This window comes from Lampetra fluviatilis, chromosome 58 (assembly GCF_964198595.1).
Source record: "Lampetra fluviatilis chromosome 58, kcLamFluv1.1, whole genome shotgun sequence".
Classification (NCBI taxonomy): domain Eukaryota; kingdom Metazoa; phylum Chordata; class Hyperoartia; order Petromyzontiformes; family Petromyzontidae; genus Lampetra; species Lampetra fluviatilis.
This window is the reverse complement of record NC_136332.1, coordinates 6,924,822-6,941,304: the sequence shown is the minus strand read 5'-3', so window position 1 is coordinate 6,941,304 and position 16,483 is coordinate 6,924,822. Positions and strand designations below refer to the sequence as shown.

Sequence of the window (16,483 nt, the reverse complement as noted above, 5' to 3'; positions counted from 1 at the left end):
ACACAAACACGATAGGAGCTCAAAGAACAGAAAAGGTAAACAAACCACCCAAAACACATGCAGATAAAATGAAACCATCCCCATCCTACCAGGTAAGGCCCCACTGAACTACGTAGCTATTTTTCAGAAGCCACCTGGCTATCACAAACGATAGCTCAACGAAGTGGCTTATCAAGTGGAAAGTTATAGCTGCCAAACACTCCGAACGCACGTTGACTCTAAATGTGGAGGGCCTGGAGAAAAATCCACGCGACCACGGGGAGAGAGAGACGCGCAAACTCCAAATGTACAGCAGCAGGCGTCAGGGTCGGGGTTGAACTCACGACCTCCTGTATACCAGGCGAGGTAGTTAACATCTCCTAGCCACCGTTATGATGATGAGAGAGAGAGGCACGCAAACTCCAAACTTACAGCAGGCATTGTCAGGGTCGGGATTGAACTCACGACCTCCTGTATATCAGGCGAGGTAGTTAACATCTCACCACGGAGAGAGAGAGACACGCAAACTTCAAATATACAGCAGGCGTCAGGGTTGGGGTCGGGATCGAACCCACGACCTCCTGCATACCAGGCGAGGTAGTTAACATCTCCTAGCCACCGTGACTTGCGCAGTCGTGCGGCGCTCCCGACTGTCCCCTCGATGCTCGTCTCACGAGCAGAGCGAGCGAGCGCCAAAGCAGCGCTCACGATTATCAGAGAATTACCCCACAATTGCTCAATTACCAGACGGCTGCTTCCTGAATTAGTGGCGCGCGGCTGAGATGGCGGAACGCCGAACGGGGGGGGGGGGGGGGGGGTGAGCGGGGGCTCCGTTTAATCCGCGAGTCGCTGCGACGCGGGACAGACAGTGGGACCACGTGGGGGGTGGATTAAAGAAACCCCGAGTCGGAGCCGAACCACCGGTGACCTCTGAACCGCGAGTCCAGGTCGCTGACCGCCGCGCCGACACAACAGCGGCTGCCCCACGAAAACAGTAAAGAGAGTTAATTCTCGGGGCGCTTATTGAGATCTCGGGGTGGTTAACTCCCTCCCCCCCCACCCTCCACCTCCGCCGCCGCCGCCACGAGATCCTGGCCCCCTCTCCGACACGGCCGCAGCTCTCTGATCGCGAGACGCCCCGGGACGCAGAGATGAAGATCTGCCTCTGGAACAACAAAAAGCGCTTTCCGTTCCAGCGGAGAGGGCCGGACGAGCGGCCGCGGCTCCGCTTGACGACGGCTCGCGGAGGGGGAGGGGGGAGGTGGAGGGGGGGATGAGCGAGATCGGCCCGGCGGGTGGACGGTCGGCCGTCGCTCGCCCCCGCGGTTGCTGCGATGGGAGGGTGGAACGCACCAACGCCCGCGTGGGCCGCCACCGGGAGGGATGGTGGTCGGATCGTCCTAGCCGCTTGTGCCAGGACGTTGGCCGGCCACCAGCGTGTGGGTGCGGGTGGGGGGGTGTTTCGTGGTGGTCGCGTGGGAATTTATCTGAATTGAGCGCGAGAGAAATGTACCCGTTTAGTTTTTTTTTTGCTTTGGCGACCGGGCTGGGACTAAAGCTGTAAGTACTAAAACTATTTTTTTATTTTAACCGGGGAAGGCCACACTAAGCTATGTAGCCCTTCTTCTTGGTTCTTTTGGCAAAGTCACGTAGAAGGGAAATAATAAAATAATAAAAAATAAAACAATATAAAATAATTCTCACGACGTTTCGGCCACAATGCAAGCAGCCGTCCTCAGGTGAAGAACAGGTCTGTCTGTTGTGGCCGAAACGTCGTGAGAATTGTATTTTATTATGTTTTATTTTTATTATTTTATTATTTCCCTTCTACGTGACTTTACCGAAAGAACCAAGAAGATGAATCCCTGCAGTCACGAAAAAATACGCGCGACCACGGGGAGAATGGCAACGTGCAAACTCCAAATATACAGCAGGCGTCAGGGTCGGGATCGAAGCCACGACCACGACCTCCTGCATACCAGGCGAGGTAGTTAACATCTCCTAGGCACCGTGGCACCCCACGAGGTGAGGTGAGCAAGAGGGCTGCGTTCGGGCAGCGTCTGGATCAGGGCGGGTCGACTCAAACCTCGTGGGCTCCGCTGGCCAAATTCCCCGGCCAAAAAGCAAAACGTCGCCTCAACGTCATCCCACGATTTAGCGACGGATCCTGGGGGGACGGGGTCACGACCTCCCCCCCCCCCACCCCGCACAGGTGGTGAGAATGACGTGGAGTCCTGCAGGTGAAGAAGCAGCTTCCAGAAACCCTTTCGTCGCTGTGCGGCCAAAGAGACAGCGTAGACGTTTCACCAATAATAGCTCATGGGGGGGGGGGGGGGGGGAGAGAAAAAAAAATTAAGCCGTAAAAACAAAGTTTTTCACTATAAATCCTTTATATGCGTGGCGGCTAGAGTCCTCTCGTCCTCTGGCTTGAGATGGCTGCCACCTATGGGTCAGATGATTGCCTGCCACCATTAAGCAATTGGTAATTAAATCTAAAAAAAAATTTCCTAAAAAGTGTAACATTTTGGAAAAAAAATTTCACGAAAATAAATTGTCACGCACAACGAGTCTGTGTGCAAAATGTCAGCTCGATTGGATCACGGGAAGTGGGTTAAAAAACGACCAAATGATTTGCACGGTCGTAAGTGCGCAAGCAAGCAAGCAAGTGAACTTAATATAAAGGATTTAAAAATAGGCAGTGTTTATAGAGATAATAACGCAGCTGATTTTTTTTTGGGGTCATTTCCCCCCCCCCCCACTATCTCTCCCCCCTCTTCGCCCCTCCCCTTAAATCTAGGTCCCGATTACGCTATCGGTGCCACGTCACGAGACAGGGTTGGTTAGTCAGCGGCCTGCGGAAGCCGCCCTCGGAGGTCGGAGGGCTGAATATCTGAGTCCGGGTGCCAGTCGCTGCACGTGACTCTAAGCCCGCTTCGATGATCTCGGCCCGCCGGGCGCCACGCAGCAGTTAGGCGGTGGTCCGCAGAAGTGGGTGTCACAGAGCTAGCCTCCGTGTTTTCCATTTTCGTGACCTCTGGTCCACGCAGTAGAGGGGGGAATGTGGCAGGTTTCGATTGAAAGCTTTCGTGACTGCAGGGATTCATCTTCTTGCTTCTTTCGGTAAGGTCACGTAGAAGGGAAATAATAAAATAATAAAAATAAAACATAATAAAATTATTTTAAAGCTTTCGTGACTGCAGGGATTCATCTTCTTGGTTCTTTCGGTAAGGTCACGTAGAAGGGAAATAATAAAATAATAAAAATAAAACATAAAATAATTCTCACGACGTTTCGGCCACAACGCAAGCAGCCGTCCTCAGGTGCACGGCGGAGCGAGGCTCCTTTAGTGGACTGGCGCACCGGGCGGGCTTGTTTTAAATAAGCGAATAGGTAGTGGTCAACATGATCATTATTATATCATCATTATTATTACAAACGCCATTAAGGTTGTTTATGCAGGAAAGCCTCGCTGAGTCCCCAATACTATGACTTTTTTTTTCTTTCAGGAAGGTCATGCACGCCAAGCCCTCGCAAGGAGCGGGGCCGTGTCGCTGTTGCTGCTGCTGCTGCTGCTTAATCTACGTGTGCACGAGCGTAGATCGCCTAAATATTGATGCGTCTTTAAACCCGCCACCGACCCGGCACAGCCAATTAGTAACGGTCTGCCAAGTGAACAAAAACGTGCCAAATCGGTTACCACTTCAGCACACACACACTGTACGTTGAACTTCTTTCGCACCACATGTAGCCAACCGCCCTCATCGGAGATGCGGGTGTGGGGGGGGGGACAAACAAACTCGACACAAGAAGGAGTTGTAAAGAAATTGTTTTTTAAAATTCTAGACGATTTAAAAATGGGTAGCTTCAGTGGCTTACTAATAGCTCCAATGGCTTCCAAAATAGAGTGATCCACTGGGTCATTTATCAGCATTGGGACGTTTGGCTAATTTCAGATGCGCTGTGTGGGGTTTTTCCCAGCTGGATACTGGCCGCAGCGGCATTGTGGTGGCCGCTCAGCGGCAAAGGCTCGCGGTCGGAGCCCAGCGGCCACCCCGGGTAAAACTGCGGTCGCCCCGGTTCGAACTGCGGCCGCCCCGGTTAATACTGCAGCCGCCCCGGTTAATACTGCAGTCACCCCGGTTAAAACTGTGGCCGCCCCGGTTAATACAGCAGCCACCCCGGTTAAAACTGCGGCCACCCCGGTTAATACTGCAGCCACCTCGGTTAAAACTGCAGCCACCCTGGTTAAAACTGCGGTCGCCCCGGTTCGAACTGCGGCCGCCCCGGTTAATACTGCAGCCGCCCCGGTTAATACTGCAGCCACCCCGGTTAAAACTGCGGCCACCCTGGTTAATACTGCAGCCACCCCGGTTAAAACTGCGGCCGCCCCGGTTAATACTGCAGCCACCCCGGTTAAAACTGCAGCCACCCTGGTTAAAACTGCGGTCGCCCCGGCTCGAACTGCGGCCGCCCTGGTTAATACTGCAGCCGCCCCGGTGCCGCCTGCTTCAGCGCAGGGCTCGTTACAGGTCCCGTGGCAGTGGAGGAGAAGAGTCGTCGGCCATTGCGTGCCGGCGTCACCCTCCAAATATTGTGGCAAATTTATTTTATTTCACCAGATAAGACCCCCCCACTGAGCTGCTATGTAGTTTTTATTTCAGCGATCCCTGGCTATCGCGAATGATCGCTCAACGGTTAGTGGCTCATCATCATCATCATCGTCGTCGTCGTCGCGTGGAAATGTCTAGCAGCAGCCAAATAACTCTGAGCGCGCGGTGACGACGATTCTAAATGCGGAGGGGGAAAAACCGGTAGGGCCCCGGAGAAGAATCCACGCTCAGCAACCGGAAGCCAACGCAGCTCGGCGAACACCGGGGCGGACACGCTCGGACTCCTGCCGTCACCGCCACGGACACGTGCCGAATAATTTTTGCGCAGAACCGCGAACGTGTTTGCCAGACCGGTCCCAGGGAGGAGTGAAAACCGGACGAGGGAATTAACATGTCGCCACCGCCGCGCCGAACGGCACCGCGAGTCACCGTGGCGGTGAATCCGCACGGCGACGACAGCCCCCGGTGCTGCCACGACGGCGCGAACGCCGGGCCCGCCCGCGATTGGCCGATCCCGTTTGGGGAGAGGCCGGGACGCCGGTCGCTGGATCGTAGTCATCCTCGCGGTGGCTTCTGCCTAAGCCGTCGGTCACCACATCGCGCGGCGCTTTCAGACGCTGCTTCTGTGGCCGTCTGGAACGCCTCTCTGCTTCCGAATATTCGGAAGCCACTGAAGCTGTGTCCACCTTTAGATCATCATCATCATCATCCAGATTGACAAACTCATTTCTTTCGAACTGCTTCCTGCGTTCAGTTTGTCTTCCATCCGATTAGCGCGGCTGGCTACGTGCGGTGCGAAAGAAGTTCAACGCACGCGACTATAAACTCTACACGCACCACGCGAAGTTCTGCACCGAAACTTTCTGACTTGACTATAATCGTCGCCGTCGTCGTACAGAGAGGGTGGGGTGACGGCTGGCTTTTTGGTGGCGTTTTCCCTCCGTTCCTGCGGGCCCCTCGGATGGGGCTCGGTGCGGAGAGAGGAAACAGGTTACAGCTGCCCTCGTGGAGACCCCGTCTCAGAACAATGACGAGGAAATGGCCTCCTAGAATTTAGGGGTCCTGCCGGCCCCCCAAACCGAACTAACCACCCCCCACCCACCCACCCTCCCCCCTCCACCACCTCCACCACCTCCACCACCGCCACCACCACCACCACCACCACTCCCCGCTCTCTCTATTCTCTCCTCCACCAACCCCCCCTTCCCACTAAAGTTAGAAGCCGGAAAGTGGCTCAAACGACCAGGGTAGAAATCGCAGCCCTTTCCTGTTTTGTTGTTCGTGCACGCATGTGCACATCTGCGGTGGATGTGTGTGTGTGCGCATGTGTGCTCGCGCGCGTGTGTCTTCCGTGTGTGTGGGGAGCGGTGGTGTAACGGTTAGCGCTGCGCTACGAACCCGGCGACGCGGGTTTAGATTCACGCTCGCGGCCAACGCCGGTGACGATGATTTGAACCAGTTTCTGGGACTCCCCCCTAGGTCGGCCCATATTCCCATCTCCCTGTGGCCACATCAAATGCGTTTGCCCGATCTGCCACCAAATATCCGCGGAGGCGTCGCACAAACTGCCCTTGCCCCGCACCTCCGATCAGCACGGTTGGCAACGTACGGTGCGAAAGAAGTTCAACATGCGTGCACGCACGTAAGGAAGTTGACACGTTTTCTTGCCAAGGACGACCACCGACAACCATCATTCACCAAGACCGCAATGATATCACCTCGCCGATAAGTCCCGATCTCATCCCCTCTGGGATCACGCTGCTGCTGCTGATGTCACCATCCTAGAATCTCACCACTCAGACCCAGCAGAACGCTGCTGCTGATGTCACCATCCTAGAATCTCACCACTCAGACCCAACAGAACGCTGCTGCTGATGTCACCATCCTAGAATCTCACAACTCAGACCCAACAGAACGCTGCTGCTGATGTCACCATCCTAGAATCTCACCACTCAGACCCAGCAGAACGCTACTGCTGCTGCTGATGTCACCATCCTAGAATCTCACCACTCAGACCCAGCAGAACGCTGCTGCTGCTGATGTCACCATCCTAGAATCTCACCACTCAGACCCAACAGAACGCTGCTGCTGATGTCACCATCCTAGAATCTCACAACTCAGACCCAACAGAACGCTGCTGCTGATGTCACCATCCTAGAATCTCACCACTCAGACCCAGCAGAACGCTGCTGCTGATGTCACCATCCTAGAATCTCACCACTCAGACCCAGCAGAACGCTGCTGCTGCTGATGTCACCATCCTAGAATCTCACCACCCAGACCCAGCAGAACGCTGCTGCTGCTGATGTCACCATCCTAGAATCTCACCACTCAGACCCAGCAGAACGCTGCTGCTGCTAATGTGACCCTAACTATGGACCGTATAGAAAACCATAGAGACACACAGAGATACATAGAGACACATAGCTAGACGCACAGATATGCCGATACCTATAGAGACCCACAGAGACACACAAGAGACGTGGAGACACATAGAGAAACATAGAGACATATAGAGATACATAGAGACCCACAGACATACGTACATATACACAGAGATGTGTACAGATACATAGCGACACATACAGATTTGCAGAGATCTGCAGAGAACCACAGAGACGCACAGAGATATGTGGAGACGTAGAGACACATAGAGACACATAGAGACCCATAGAGACCCATAGCGATACATTAAACACAAGCCACAGTGGTGCGACTGAGCCCCCACCCCCAGGTCAGATGTCGGTGGAGAGTACCCACACTTGACCCCACCGTACGCGGCCTGCCGCTCGACTTGACCTCGGCGAACCGCCGCCCCCCCCCGCGCCCCCCCCCCCTGCGCCCCCCCCCCGCGCCCCCCCCCCCCGCGCCCCCCTCCCCCGCCACCCACGCGCCGCGAGGGCCGCACCGGTACCGTGGCCGTTGGCGTCGTCGGCGTCGAGCGCCAACTCGGGGACTCTCTGTCGCAGGAAGTGGAGCAGCTCCACGGCGTTGGACATCCAGAAGGCGATCGGCCGCAGCTCCCGCACCAGCTCGGCGTCGCCCGCGCCGGCGTCCCCGTCCCCGCCGCCGGCGTCGGAGCCGGAGCCGCCGCTCCGCTCTCGCCTGCGCCGCAGAGGGAGCAAGGAGAAGGGGGATTAAAACAAGAGAAGAACAAAAATAATCGGCCGCGCGGCATCGCGGGTCGCGCGCGGTCTCCGCGGATATTTGGTGGGTTATCGGTGCGGCCACGGGGCCACGTCGCCGCAGGGAGACGGGAAAAAACGGGGTGGCCAGGTGACTGCCCGGGAACCGGTACGGATAAGTCGTCGCTGTGCGTTGGTGGGCCGCGGGCGGGACTTGAACTCGGGTCAGCCGGGGTTCGTGGCGGAGTCCGTCCGGAGGAATCCGTTGAGCTACGAAGTTATTTTTCGCAGATGCCCGGCAGTCATATCTCTGGCCTCTCTCCGCTCTCTGACTTATCTCTCTCTCTGGACTGAAGAGGCAGCAGCAGGGACATTCCCCACGGCCGTTGTCTGCCTCGGGAGGTCGTTTTTGTCGTACCCAATTGTCTGTGTGGGGCGCCGCGTGGGATCCAAAGGACACGGCGAGGGTTTGTTTTCAAACCATATGGGAGCCCAGCGAGGTTAAACCGGTCGTCAATGCGCCATGTGCACATGGCACGTTGAACTTCTTTCGCATCGCACCGTCGCCAACCGTGCTAATCATCAACCGTTGCTGATCATCACCATCATCCCCTCTGAACCGTGACCTCTCGCTGACCCCCCCCCCCCTTTCCAACAGTTTGACCGCTCACCAATCGACGCTCTCCTCCCTCCGTCTCTCCGTCCGTCTTTACGGAGCACTTCTCAGTTTCCTGCGGTTCGTTTTCGTGAAGCTATACTATGAAATAATAAACCACTTTTTATTTCACCAGGTGAGGCCCTGGCGATCACAAATGATAGCTCTCAACGAAGTGGGCTCGTCGTTATCGCGTGGGAATTCATAGCAGACAAATAACTCTCAAAGCGTGGTGATGTCGATTCTAAATGCGGAGCGGGAAAAAACGGAGGACCCGGAGAAAAATCCACGCGACCACGGAGAGAAAGACACGCAAACTACACATATACAGGGCGCGTCAGGGTCGGGATCGAACCCACGACCTCCTGTGTACCTGGCGAGGTAGTTAACATCTCCTAGCCACCGTGATGATGATGAGAGAGAAAGACGCGCAACCTCCAAGTATACAGCAGCAGGCGTCAGGGTCGGGATCAAACCCACGACCTCCTGTATACCAGGCGAGGTAGTTAACATCTCCTAGCCACCGTGATGATGATGAGAGAGAAAGACGCGCAACCTCCAAGTATACAGCAGCAGGCGTCAGAGTCGGGATCAAACCCACGACCTCCTGTGTACCAGGCGAGGTAGTTAACATCTCCTAGCCACCGTGATGATGACGAGAGAGAAAAACGCGCAAACTCAAAGTATACAGCAGCAGGCGTCAGGGTCGGGATCGAGCCCACGACCTCATGTGTACCAGGCGAAGTAGTTAACATCTCCTAGCCACCGAGCACCTATCCAGGCTGCCACGACCTAAACGCTTCACTACCCCCCTACCTCGTCGGCGGTGCCGGACGGTAATGTCGTGGTGAGCAGTGCCATGGGTGGAAGGCAGCGCCGGATGAAGCTAGTGATGTTATAAAGGGGCCCTAAACTAAAAAACCCCATAAATATTAAAACACACATTTTTTTACTTGCAAAGTTAAGTAATTGTATTTTTTCATTTGCTATTACAGCCGGATATTACGATAAATCGCTAACCTTAAACACCCGATCGTTCGTAAAAGTTGAAGGGCAGTATAGTACTATAGTAATAGAGCAAGTGCAGAATCACTGATCCGGAGTTGATAGCTTGAAAGCATTTAGCGCGGGGCCCTTGAAAGTGCGGGGCATTTGTAGCTACTTCTGCTACTCGGATCATCCGGCACTGGGGGAATGCCAATCTCAATTAGCCATTCCCGTCATTGCACACGCACACACAAGCACGTACACACACACACACAACAAAGACAAAGATCCCCCGTATAGCCTGAACAGACTGTTGAGGCAAGTGCTGTTAACGACTAGCACCTATGAAGGCCGGCACGGGACACGAGGGGGTGGGTGGCCAGCTCCACGCCCGACCGCCTTTGTCTCCCCAGTGGCGATGTTTACACAGCGCACCAGGTACTCATTTGAGGCTGAGTCGACCCAGGGGAGGCCCAGGACCGGTTCAGATAATCGTCAACTGGTGTTGGCCGCGAGCGGGAATGGAACCCGGGTCGCCGGGTTCGTAGCGCAGCGCGCTAACCGCTACGCTACTGCTCCCCCCACACACACACTCGTACACACACACAGACACACACTCGTACACACACACACAGACACACGTACACGCACACACACACTCGTACACACAGACAGACACACACTCGTACACACACACACACTCGTACACACACACAGACACACACAGACACACACACGTACACATACACAGACACACGTACATGCACACACACTCGTACACACACACACAGACACTCGTACACACACACAGACACTCGTACACACACACACACACAGACACTCGTACACACACACACTCGTACACACACACAGACACTCGTACACACACACATACACACAGACACACACACTCGTACACACACACACAGACACTCGTACACACACACAGTCACTCGTACACACACACTCGTACACACACACAGACACACGCACTCTACTGCGTGTTCCAGGCACGTCCCCCCCGCCCACCCTCTCCACACGTCTCCACGCACCCAGCGCAGACTCCTCACTCCTCGTGACTCTTTCTCCTGCCCCCCCCCACTCACCCCCATCTCACATCCCCCCCCTCTGCATTCGTCCCCGAGTCCAACTTCCCAGCCATGCTCGCTTTGCTCGGAACTTTCACCCGGAGATTCAACAACAACAACACCAACAAAAATCCGTCTCTCTGGGTCGCGTTCCTGCGTTCCTAGAACCGAATCTTCCTGCCACGTCTGGCGCTGTTGTCGCCCCCGCGTTCGTTCGCCAGATTTCGTGGCGTTTTTGCGAACAACAAAATTCCCCGTTGGGTTGCGGCGTCGTTAGCCGAATGCCGATCGCGCACATCACAAACGATCGCGACTGAGTGCGAGCGACGGACCGTTACTTGCGCGCGCGCGCGCGTGTGTGGTGTGTATTTATTTACTAAGCCTCGAGTTCGTATCGCGCTTTTTTTGCGAACGAAACACGGCCCGGGTCACTAACGGGAGCCAATTATTGAAGTATTTCAACAAAAAAAAAAATACTAAACTGTTGTTGATTTTACCGGGTCAAGCTCACCGAGCTCGAATACCGCAGCTCTTTTTCAGAAGCGACCTGGCGATCGCAAATGACAGGTCAACGAGAGTGGGCTCATCATCATCATCGCGTAGAAATTTCGAGACACGCAAACTCCAAATATACAGCAGCAGGCGTCAGGGTCAGGATCGAATCCACGACCTCCTGTACACCAGGCGAGGTAGTTAACATCTCACCACGGAGAGAGACACGCAAACTCCAAATATACAGCAGCAGGCGTCAGGGTCGGGCTCGAACCCACGACCTCCTGTACACCAGGCGAGGTAGCTAACATCTCACCACGGAGAGAGACACGCAAACTCTAAATATACAGCAGCAGGCGTCAGGGTCGGGATCGAACCCACGACCTCCTGTACACCAGGCGAGGTAGTTAACATCTCCTAGCCAACCGCCGGCGCCCGCTGAACGAACATCGGCGGGCGAGTCGGACGGGAAAGCCGAGGATTACGATCTGTCGATTGCTCCGGCGAAAATCCGCGCCGCTAATCTCGCTCGGGCGCCCGGCCTTTGTTGGGTGCCGATCCACTCGGTTTGTGGTGCCGTCACGGAGAGATCTGCCGCGGTGCGATGGACTCACGCGGCGGGGAGGGGGAGGGACAGTGAACATGCAGCGTCGTTCGTGGGGACGTCAAAAACAACGGAGCGAAAAACTTACGGCGCCCCACCCTCCCAACCTATTGAAACTATAAAACACGTTTTTTTTTTAATTAAAAGCATTTAACAAAAAAATGAATTTAACGAAATGTTTATTTACTCCAAAAGCACGTTTGTAAATGTGGAGGGGATAAACCGGAGGACCTCGAGAAAAATCCACGCGACCACGGGGAGAGAGAGACACACAAACTCTACATATACAGCAGCAGGTGCCAGGGTCAGGATCGAACCCACGACCTCCTGCATACAAGGCGAGGTAGTTAACATCTCACCACGGAGAGAGACGCAAACTCCAAATATACAGCAGCAGGCGCCAGGGTCAAGATGGAACCCACGACCTCCTGCATACAAGGCGAGGTAGTTAACATCTCACCACGGAGAGAGACGCAAACTCCAAATATACAGCAGCAGGCGCCAGGGTCAGGATGGAACCCACGACCTCCTGCATACAAGGCGAGGGAGTTCACATCTACTATCCACCACGTTCAATTCGTATTGAAATCGCGGCGTGCGTAAAAACATCGCCTTCCAATTGAAATCCCGATAAACGTAAGGATGCGATTAACGCGAAAGCAAATGAGCCTCCTCCCATCTCCATCTAGCCTGCGCATCTCCTCTCTCGTCTCACTCATCTCCATTTTCGTTCACGTCTCTCGGATCCCACCAAGTGTAAGCGGACCCTCCCTCTCTGTCTCTCCACGGATAATAAAGCACACGTTTGATTTATCATTTTCATTTGATACGCACATGACGAGCGGGAAGCCATCAGCCACGCGGTGAACCGGCACCAACAATTTCCCACAAGCCCTGCGGATCCCGTCGGTCGGCAGGGCGTGGCCCCTTCGACAAATGCTGCCGCTGGATTTTTTTTGGTGCTCAAGAGAAGCGACGGCAACTTCCACGGACACCGCAGGGTCCGTCCGGTGCGGTACGCCGACAGTGTACAACGTGTATCGTGTGCTGCGCCGGTGGATTGTGGGTAATTTCGTGATGTCGCGCTCATTGCACGCAAAAGTGCTCGCCGCAAACGAACCGCCAATTACTTTGGCGGATCTCGTCAAGGGGCAATAAAGCGTCATCACGCGAACTCCGCTCATCCTCACCGCGGCGGACTTTTGCTCGGCCATCGAACAATGACAGAGGTCACCGCATCGCCGCGCGGCGCTTCAAGATGCGCTTCTGCGGCCGTCTGGAACGCTCTTCCGTCCGATTTTAAGAAGCCACTGGGAGTTACGCAACTTTTAAATCATCGTCTAGATTGACAAACTCATTTTTTTAGAACTGATTTTTGTGTTTAGTTTATCGACATTCCCCCTCACCTCCGATTAGCACGGTCGGTTACGTACGGTGCGAAAGAAGTTCAACGTACCTACAGCACATCCCAACGCCCGGCTAACAGCGGTGGCTCAGTGAGCATCCTGTGACTAAGAGGGCCGCCTTCAGACGTGGGCTCTAAAGAGGAAGCGGGCGAGTGGGGGGGGCGCGCAGAGGTCGAAAGTTCCCCAGTAGATGTAATCTGATGGACGCGTGGAATCAAACACGTGCAGGATGCAGCAGCAGCAGTAGCGGCGGCGTAATAGTGCCGCAGATGGGGCCACAGGCCGGTGTTTTTAGAATGTGGGGCCGTCCATAGATGACGTCACGCGATTTTTGACGATTTTTGACCCCCTCCCCCCTCGTCACACGGCGTCACAAAAAGTCAGACCCCCCCTCTCAAATATGACGTCACAAAGCTCTGCCCCCCCCCCCCCCCAAAAAAAAATGAAACATGCTTCAAATCGCTTTAAACTATTGTCGTTGTAGTGCGTATTTAATGTGGCGCTGCACTTTGATGTTGTAGGAGAAAACATTTATTAAAAAAGTCAATTAAATTAAGCAGGACGTGTCGTCTTTATTTATTTAAAGTTGCGCATTTTGATGTGACGTCACATTTCTCAACCCCCCCCCCCCCAGGTGCGTGACGCCATCTATGGACGGCCCCTGTGACACTGACATATTTAGTTTTTTCACTTCAACTTTCGAATGACCTAGGCCGCAGCAGGCCGCAGCGTGCAAGGGGTCCACACTCACTGTTCGGGCTGCTTCTCAGCGAGCTCTTTGGTCTTCTCCTGCAAGCACAGCACAGGACGAGATGTCATCAAGCACTGCCATCACCCTCAAATTACACGATCATCGCCACCGCCGCCGTCATCGCGAGGACGGACCGCGCGAGCGCTCACCCAGGCGATGGTCTGCAGCAGGTTGGCCACCTTGAGCAGCAGCCGACGGAAGTCCGCCGGCTGGAAGTTGAACGCCGAGTGCTGGACGCACAGGCAGAAGAGGTACGCGGGCGTGAGCTGGTAGCCGTCGCTGCCGGGCACCACGAGGCCCACGATCTCGTCGAGCAGGATGTCCTCCAGCGCCGGGTCGTACTCGAGCGACATCGCCGAGCGCAACTCGGAGTTGGCGTCCGAGTGGACGCGAGCCGCCGGGCGGTTCCTGCCGCCGTGGGCGGACGCGCCGCACAGCTTGCAGGCACCGCCGGGCGACGACAGTTTGCCGGCGGACGGAACGTTGGCCGGCTCGGCGGGGTCCTCGAACAGGAAGAGGTAGCGCTCGCCCAGAGCGACCACGTCGCCCCGCCGGAGCTCGGCCGGCCGCTCCAGCCGGACGCCGTTGCGCGTCACGGCGGCGCCGCGGAACGGGCGCAGCACCAGCGGCGCCCTCCGTTGCGGCCGGGCGGCGCCACCGGCCGTGGTGGCCGCCGCCGCCGCCGCCGGGTTCTGCGGCTGCGGGTCGGAGCGCGAGATGCGGCAGTGCCGCGGCAGGATGTCGGGCGCCCACAGCAAGATGTCCGGACGGTCGTCGCCGGCGTCCTGAGGCCGGTCGGAGACGGCGCCCCTCCCGATGGAATGGCGCGCGCCGTCGAGGAGGTACACCAGCAGGTCCTGCGGCGCCCTCGGGATTCGGGGGGAGGCGGGGGGAGGGAGGGGAGGGGGAGGGGAGGGGGAGGGCCCCCCGCGTTAGCCGCCGTGGTTTATGCGCGTCAGGGTCGGGATGGAACCCACGACGTCCTGCGCACCGGGCGAGGTAGTCAACATCTCCTAGCCACCGTGGCGCCCTATGACAGTGCAAAGTGACCCCGCGCTTCCCGTGCTGGGCCAGCGTGGCTCCGTCGTGCCGGCGGAAAGGTGGGGGGGGGGTGAGGGGGGGGGGGTGTGGAGGGGTGGGGGTGGTTGGGGGGGGGGTGGGGGGGGGGTGTGCGGCGGGCCCCCGAACCTGCGCTCCGTCGCAGCCCTGCAGCAGCAGCAGGTACGGCGTCTCCGCCGGCGGGCGCACGGCGGCGTAGCGCCCCGGGTCGTCGCCCAACGGCCTCCCGCGCAGCGGCAGTGCGGGCCCCATGCACAGGTCGTAGTCGCCCTCGATGGGCGCCAGCGCGTGGCGCGGCCGCGACGGAGCCGCCCTGGCGGGAGGCGCGGGACTCCCCCCGTCGCCGCCGCCGCCGTCGCCGATGAGCGTCCGCTGCGGGATGTGCATGTCGCTGACGGTGCGCCGCAGGTCGCTGGCCGACGCGATCCACTCGGCGTAGCCGCCGTTGGGCACCGTGGGCGGGCCGAGTTGCGGCGAGGCGCTCATCACGGTGGAGACGCGCGCGCGGCTCATCTGCAGCCGCCGCGCCTGCGCGTTGATGCCTGCGGGTCGTGGGGTGGCGGCGGCGGCGGCGGGGGGAGAGAGAGAGTTAATTCTCTAGATTTGAAGCTTTCGTGACTGCAAGGATTCATACGCTTAGTTCTTTCGGTAAAGTCACGTAGGTGAAAAATGAAATTTAAATTAATTAAAATAAAAATAAAACTCACGACGTTTCGGAGGCAACACAAGTCTCCGTCATCAGGTGGGGCAACATCAGAGCGCAGCGAGAGAGAGTTAATTGCGTGCGACTTTAATGGGAATGTTAACGCCACGGCTCGGTTCAGAATCGGCATGGATGCTGGAGGAATCCGATGAACCGTGAAGCTCTTTTCAGCAGATGTCCAGAGCTCGGCTCCGGGTCAAGCGGAGGCCGTCGCTCGCAGCGGCCACGCTTCACTCGAACTGGCTGAGCCACGGACTCAGGATGTTCCATGAGCTGAGCCACAGCCGAGCCACGGTGGCTAGGAGATGTTAACTACCTCGCCTGGTGTACAGGAGGTCGTGGGTTCGACCCCGACCCTGACCCCTGCTGCTGTATATTTCGAATTTGCGTCTCTCTCCGTGGTGAGATGTTAGCTACCTCGCCTGGTATGCAGGAGGTCGTGGGTTCGATCCCGACCCTGACGCCTGCTGCTGTATATTTGGAGTTTGCGTGTCTCTCTCCCCGTGGTCGCGTTGATTTTTCTTCCGGTCCTCCGCTTTTTCCCCCTCCACAATTAGAATCAACGTCACGCGTTTAGTATTATTTGCCTGCTGTACATTTCCAATGTGTTATTTACTTGTTAATTCACATTTAGTGACTTGATAACCATTGTCTCCATTTGGCACTCCTATCGTTGTTTGCGTGTATTCTTCGCTGCGGTAACTCGCTCTCCCCGTGCCCGTCCGTGAAAGAGGGCGTCATTGCCCATCGGACTCCTCCCGCAAGTCTGATTCTGAGACTCTGAGTCTCGGGTCTGCGTGCAAACTCGTCATGTTGTTGCGGCAGAGCTCCGTGGGCGGAGAGGCGACAGTGGATCAGAAGGGCAGGCGACTCACAGGAAGACTGACACCGTCATTCACGATTGCCTTTTGAGTCGGGCCACGTAAATGATTTGGCCAAATTTTGTATCATTAAGCTCCTCCACCATTGATCTATCGATATACCTACCCTTCTACCTGTGTATCTACCTACACATCTACCTATC

General features: G+C 56.3%; 1 protein-coding gene across 1 annotated transcript in view; it reads right to left on the bottom strand.

Annotated features, from left to right (window-relative positions):
• RADIL (Rap associating with DIL domain) overlaps window positions 1-16,483 on the bottom strand; it is a 71,514-nt gene that overhangs the window by 33,406 nt on the left and 21,625 nt on the right. Inside the window, exons 6-9 of the mRNA XM_078880664.1 lie at window positions 14,886-15,298; window positions 13,847-14,554; window positions 13,698-13,735; window positions 7,498-7,694 (exon numbers count right to left, since the gene is read on the bottom strand). Coding sequence (XP_078736790.1) covers window positions 7,498-7,694; window positions 13,698-13,735; window positions 13,847-14,554; window positions 14,886-15,298 — 1,356 coding nt within the window. The remainder of the gene's footprint in view (window positions 1-7,497; window positions 7,695-13,697; window positions 13,736-13,846; window positions 14,555-14,885; window positions 15,299-16,483) is intronic.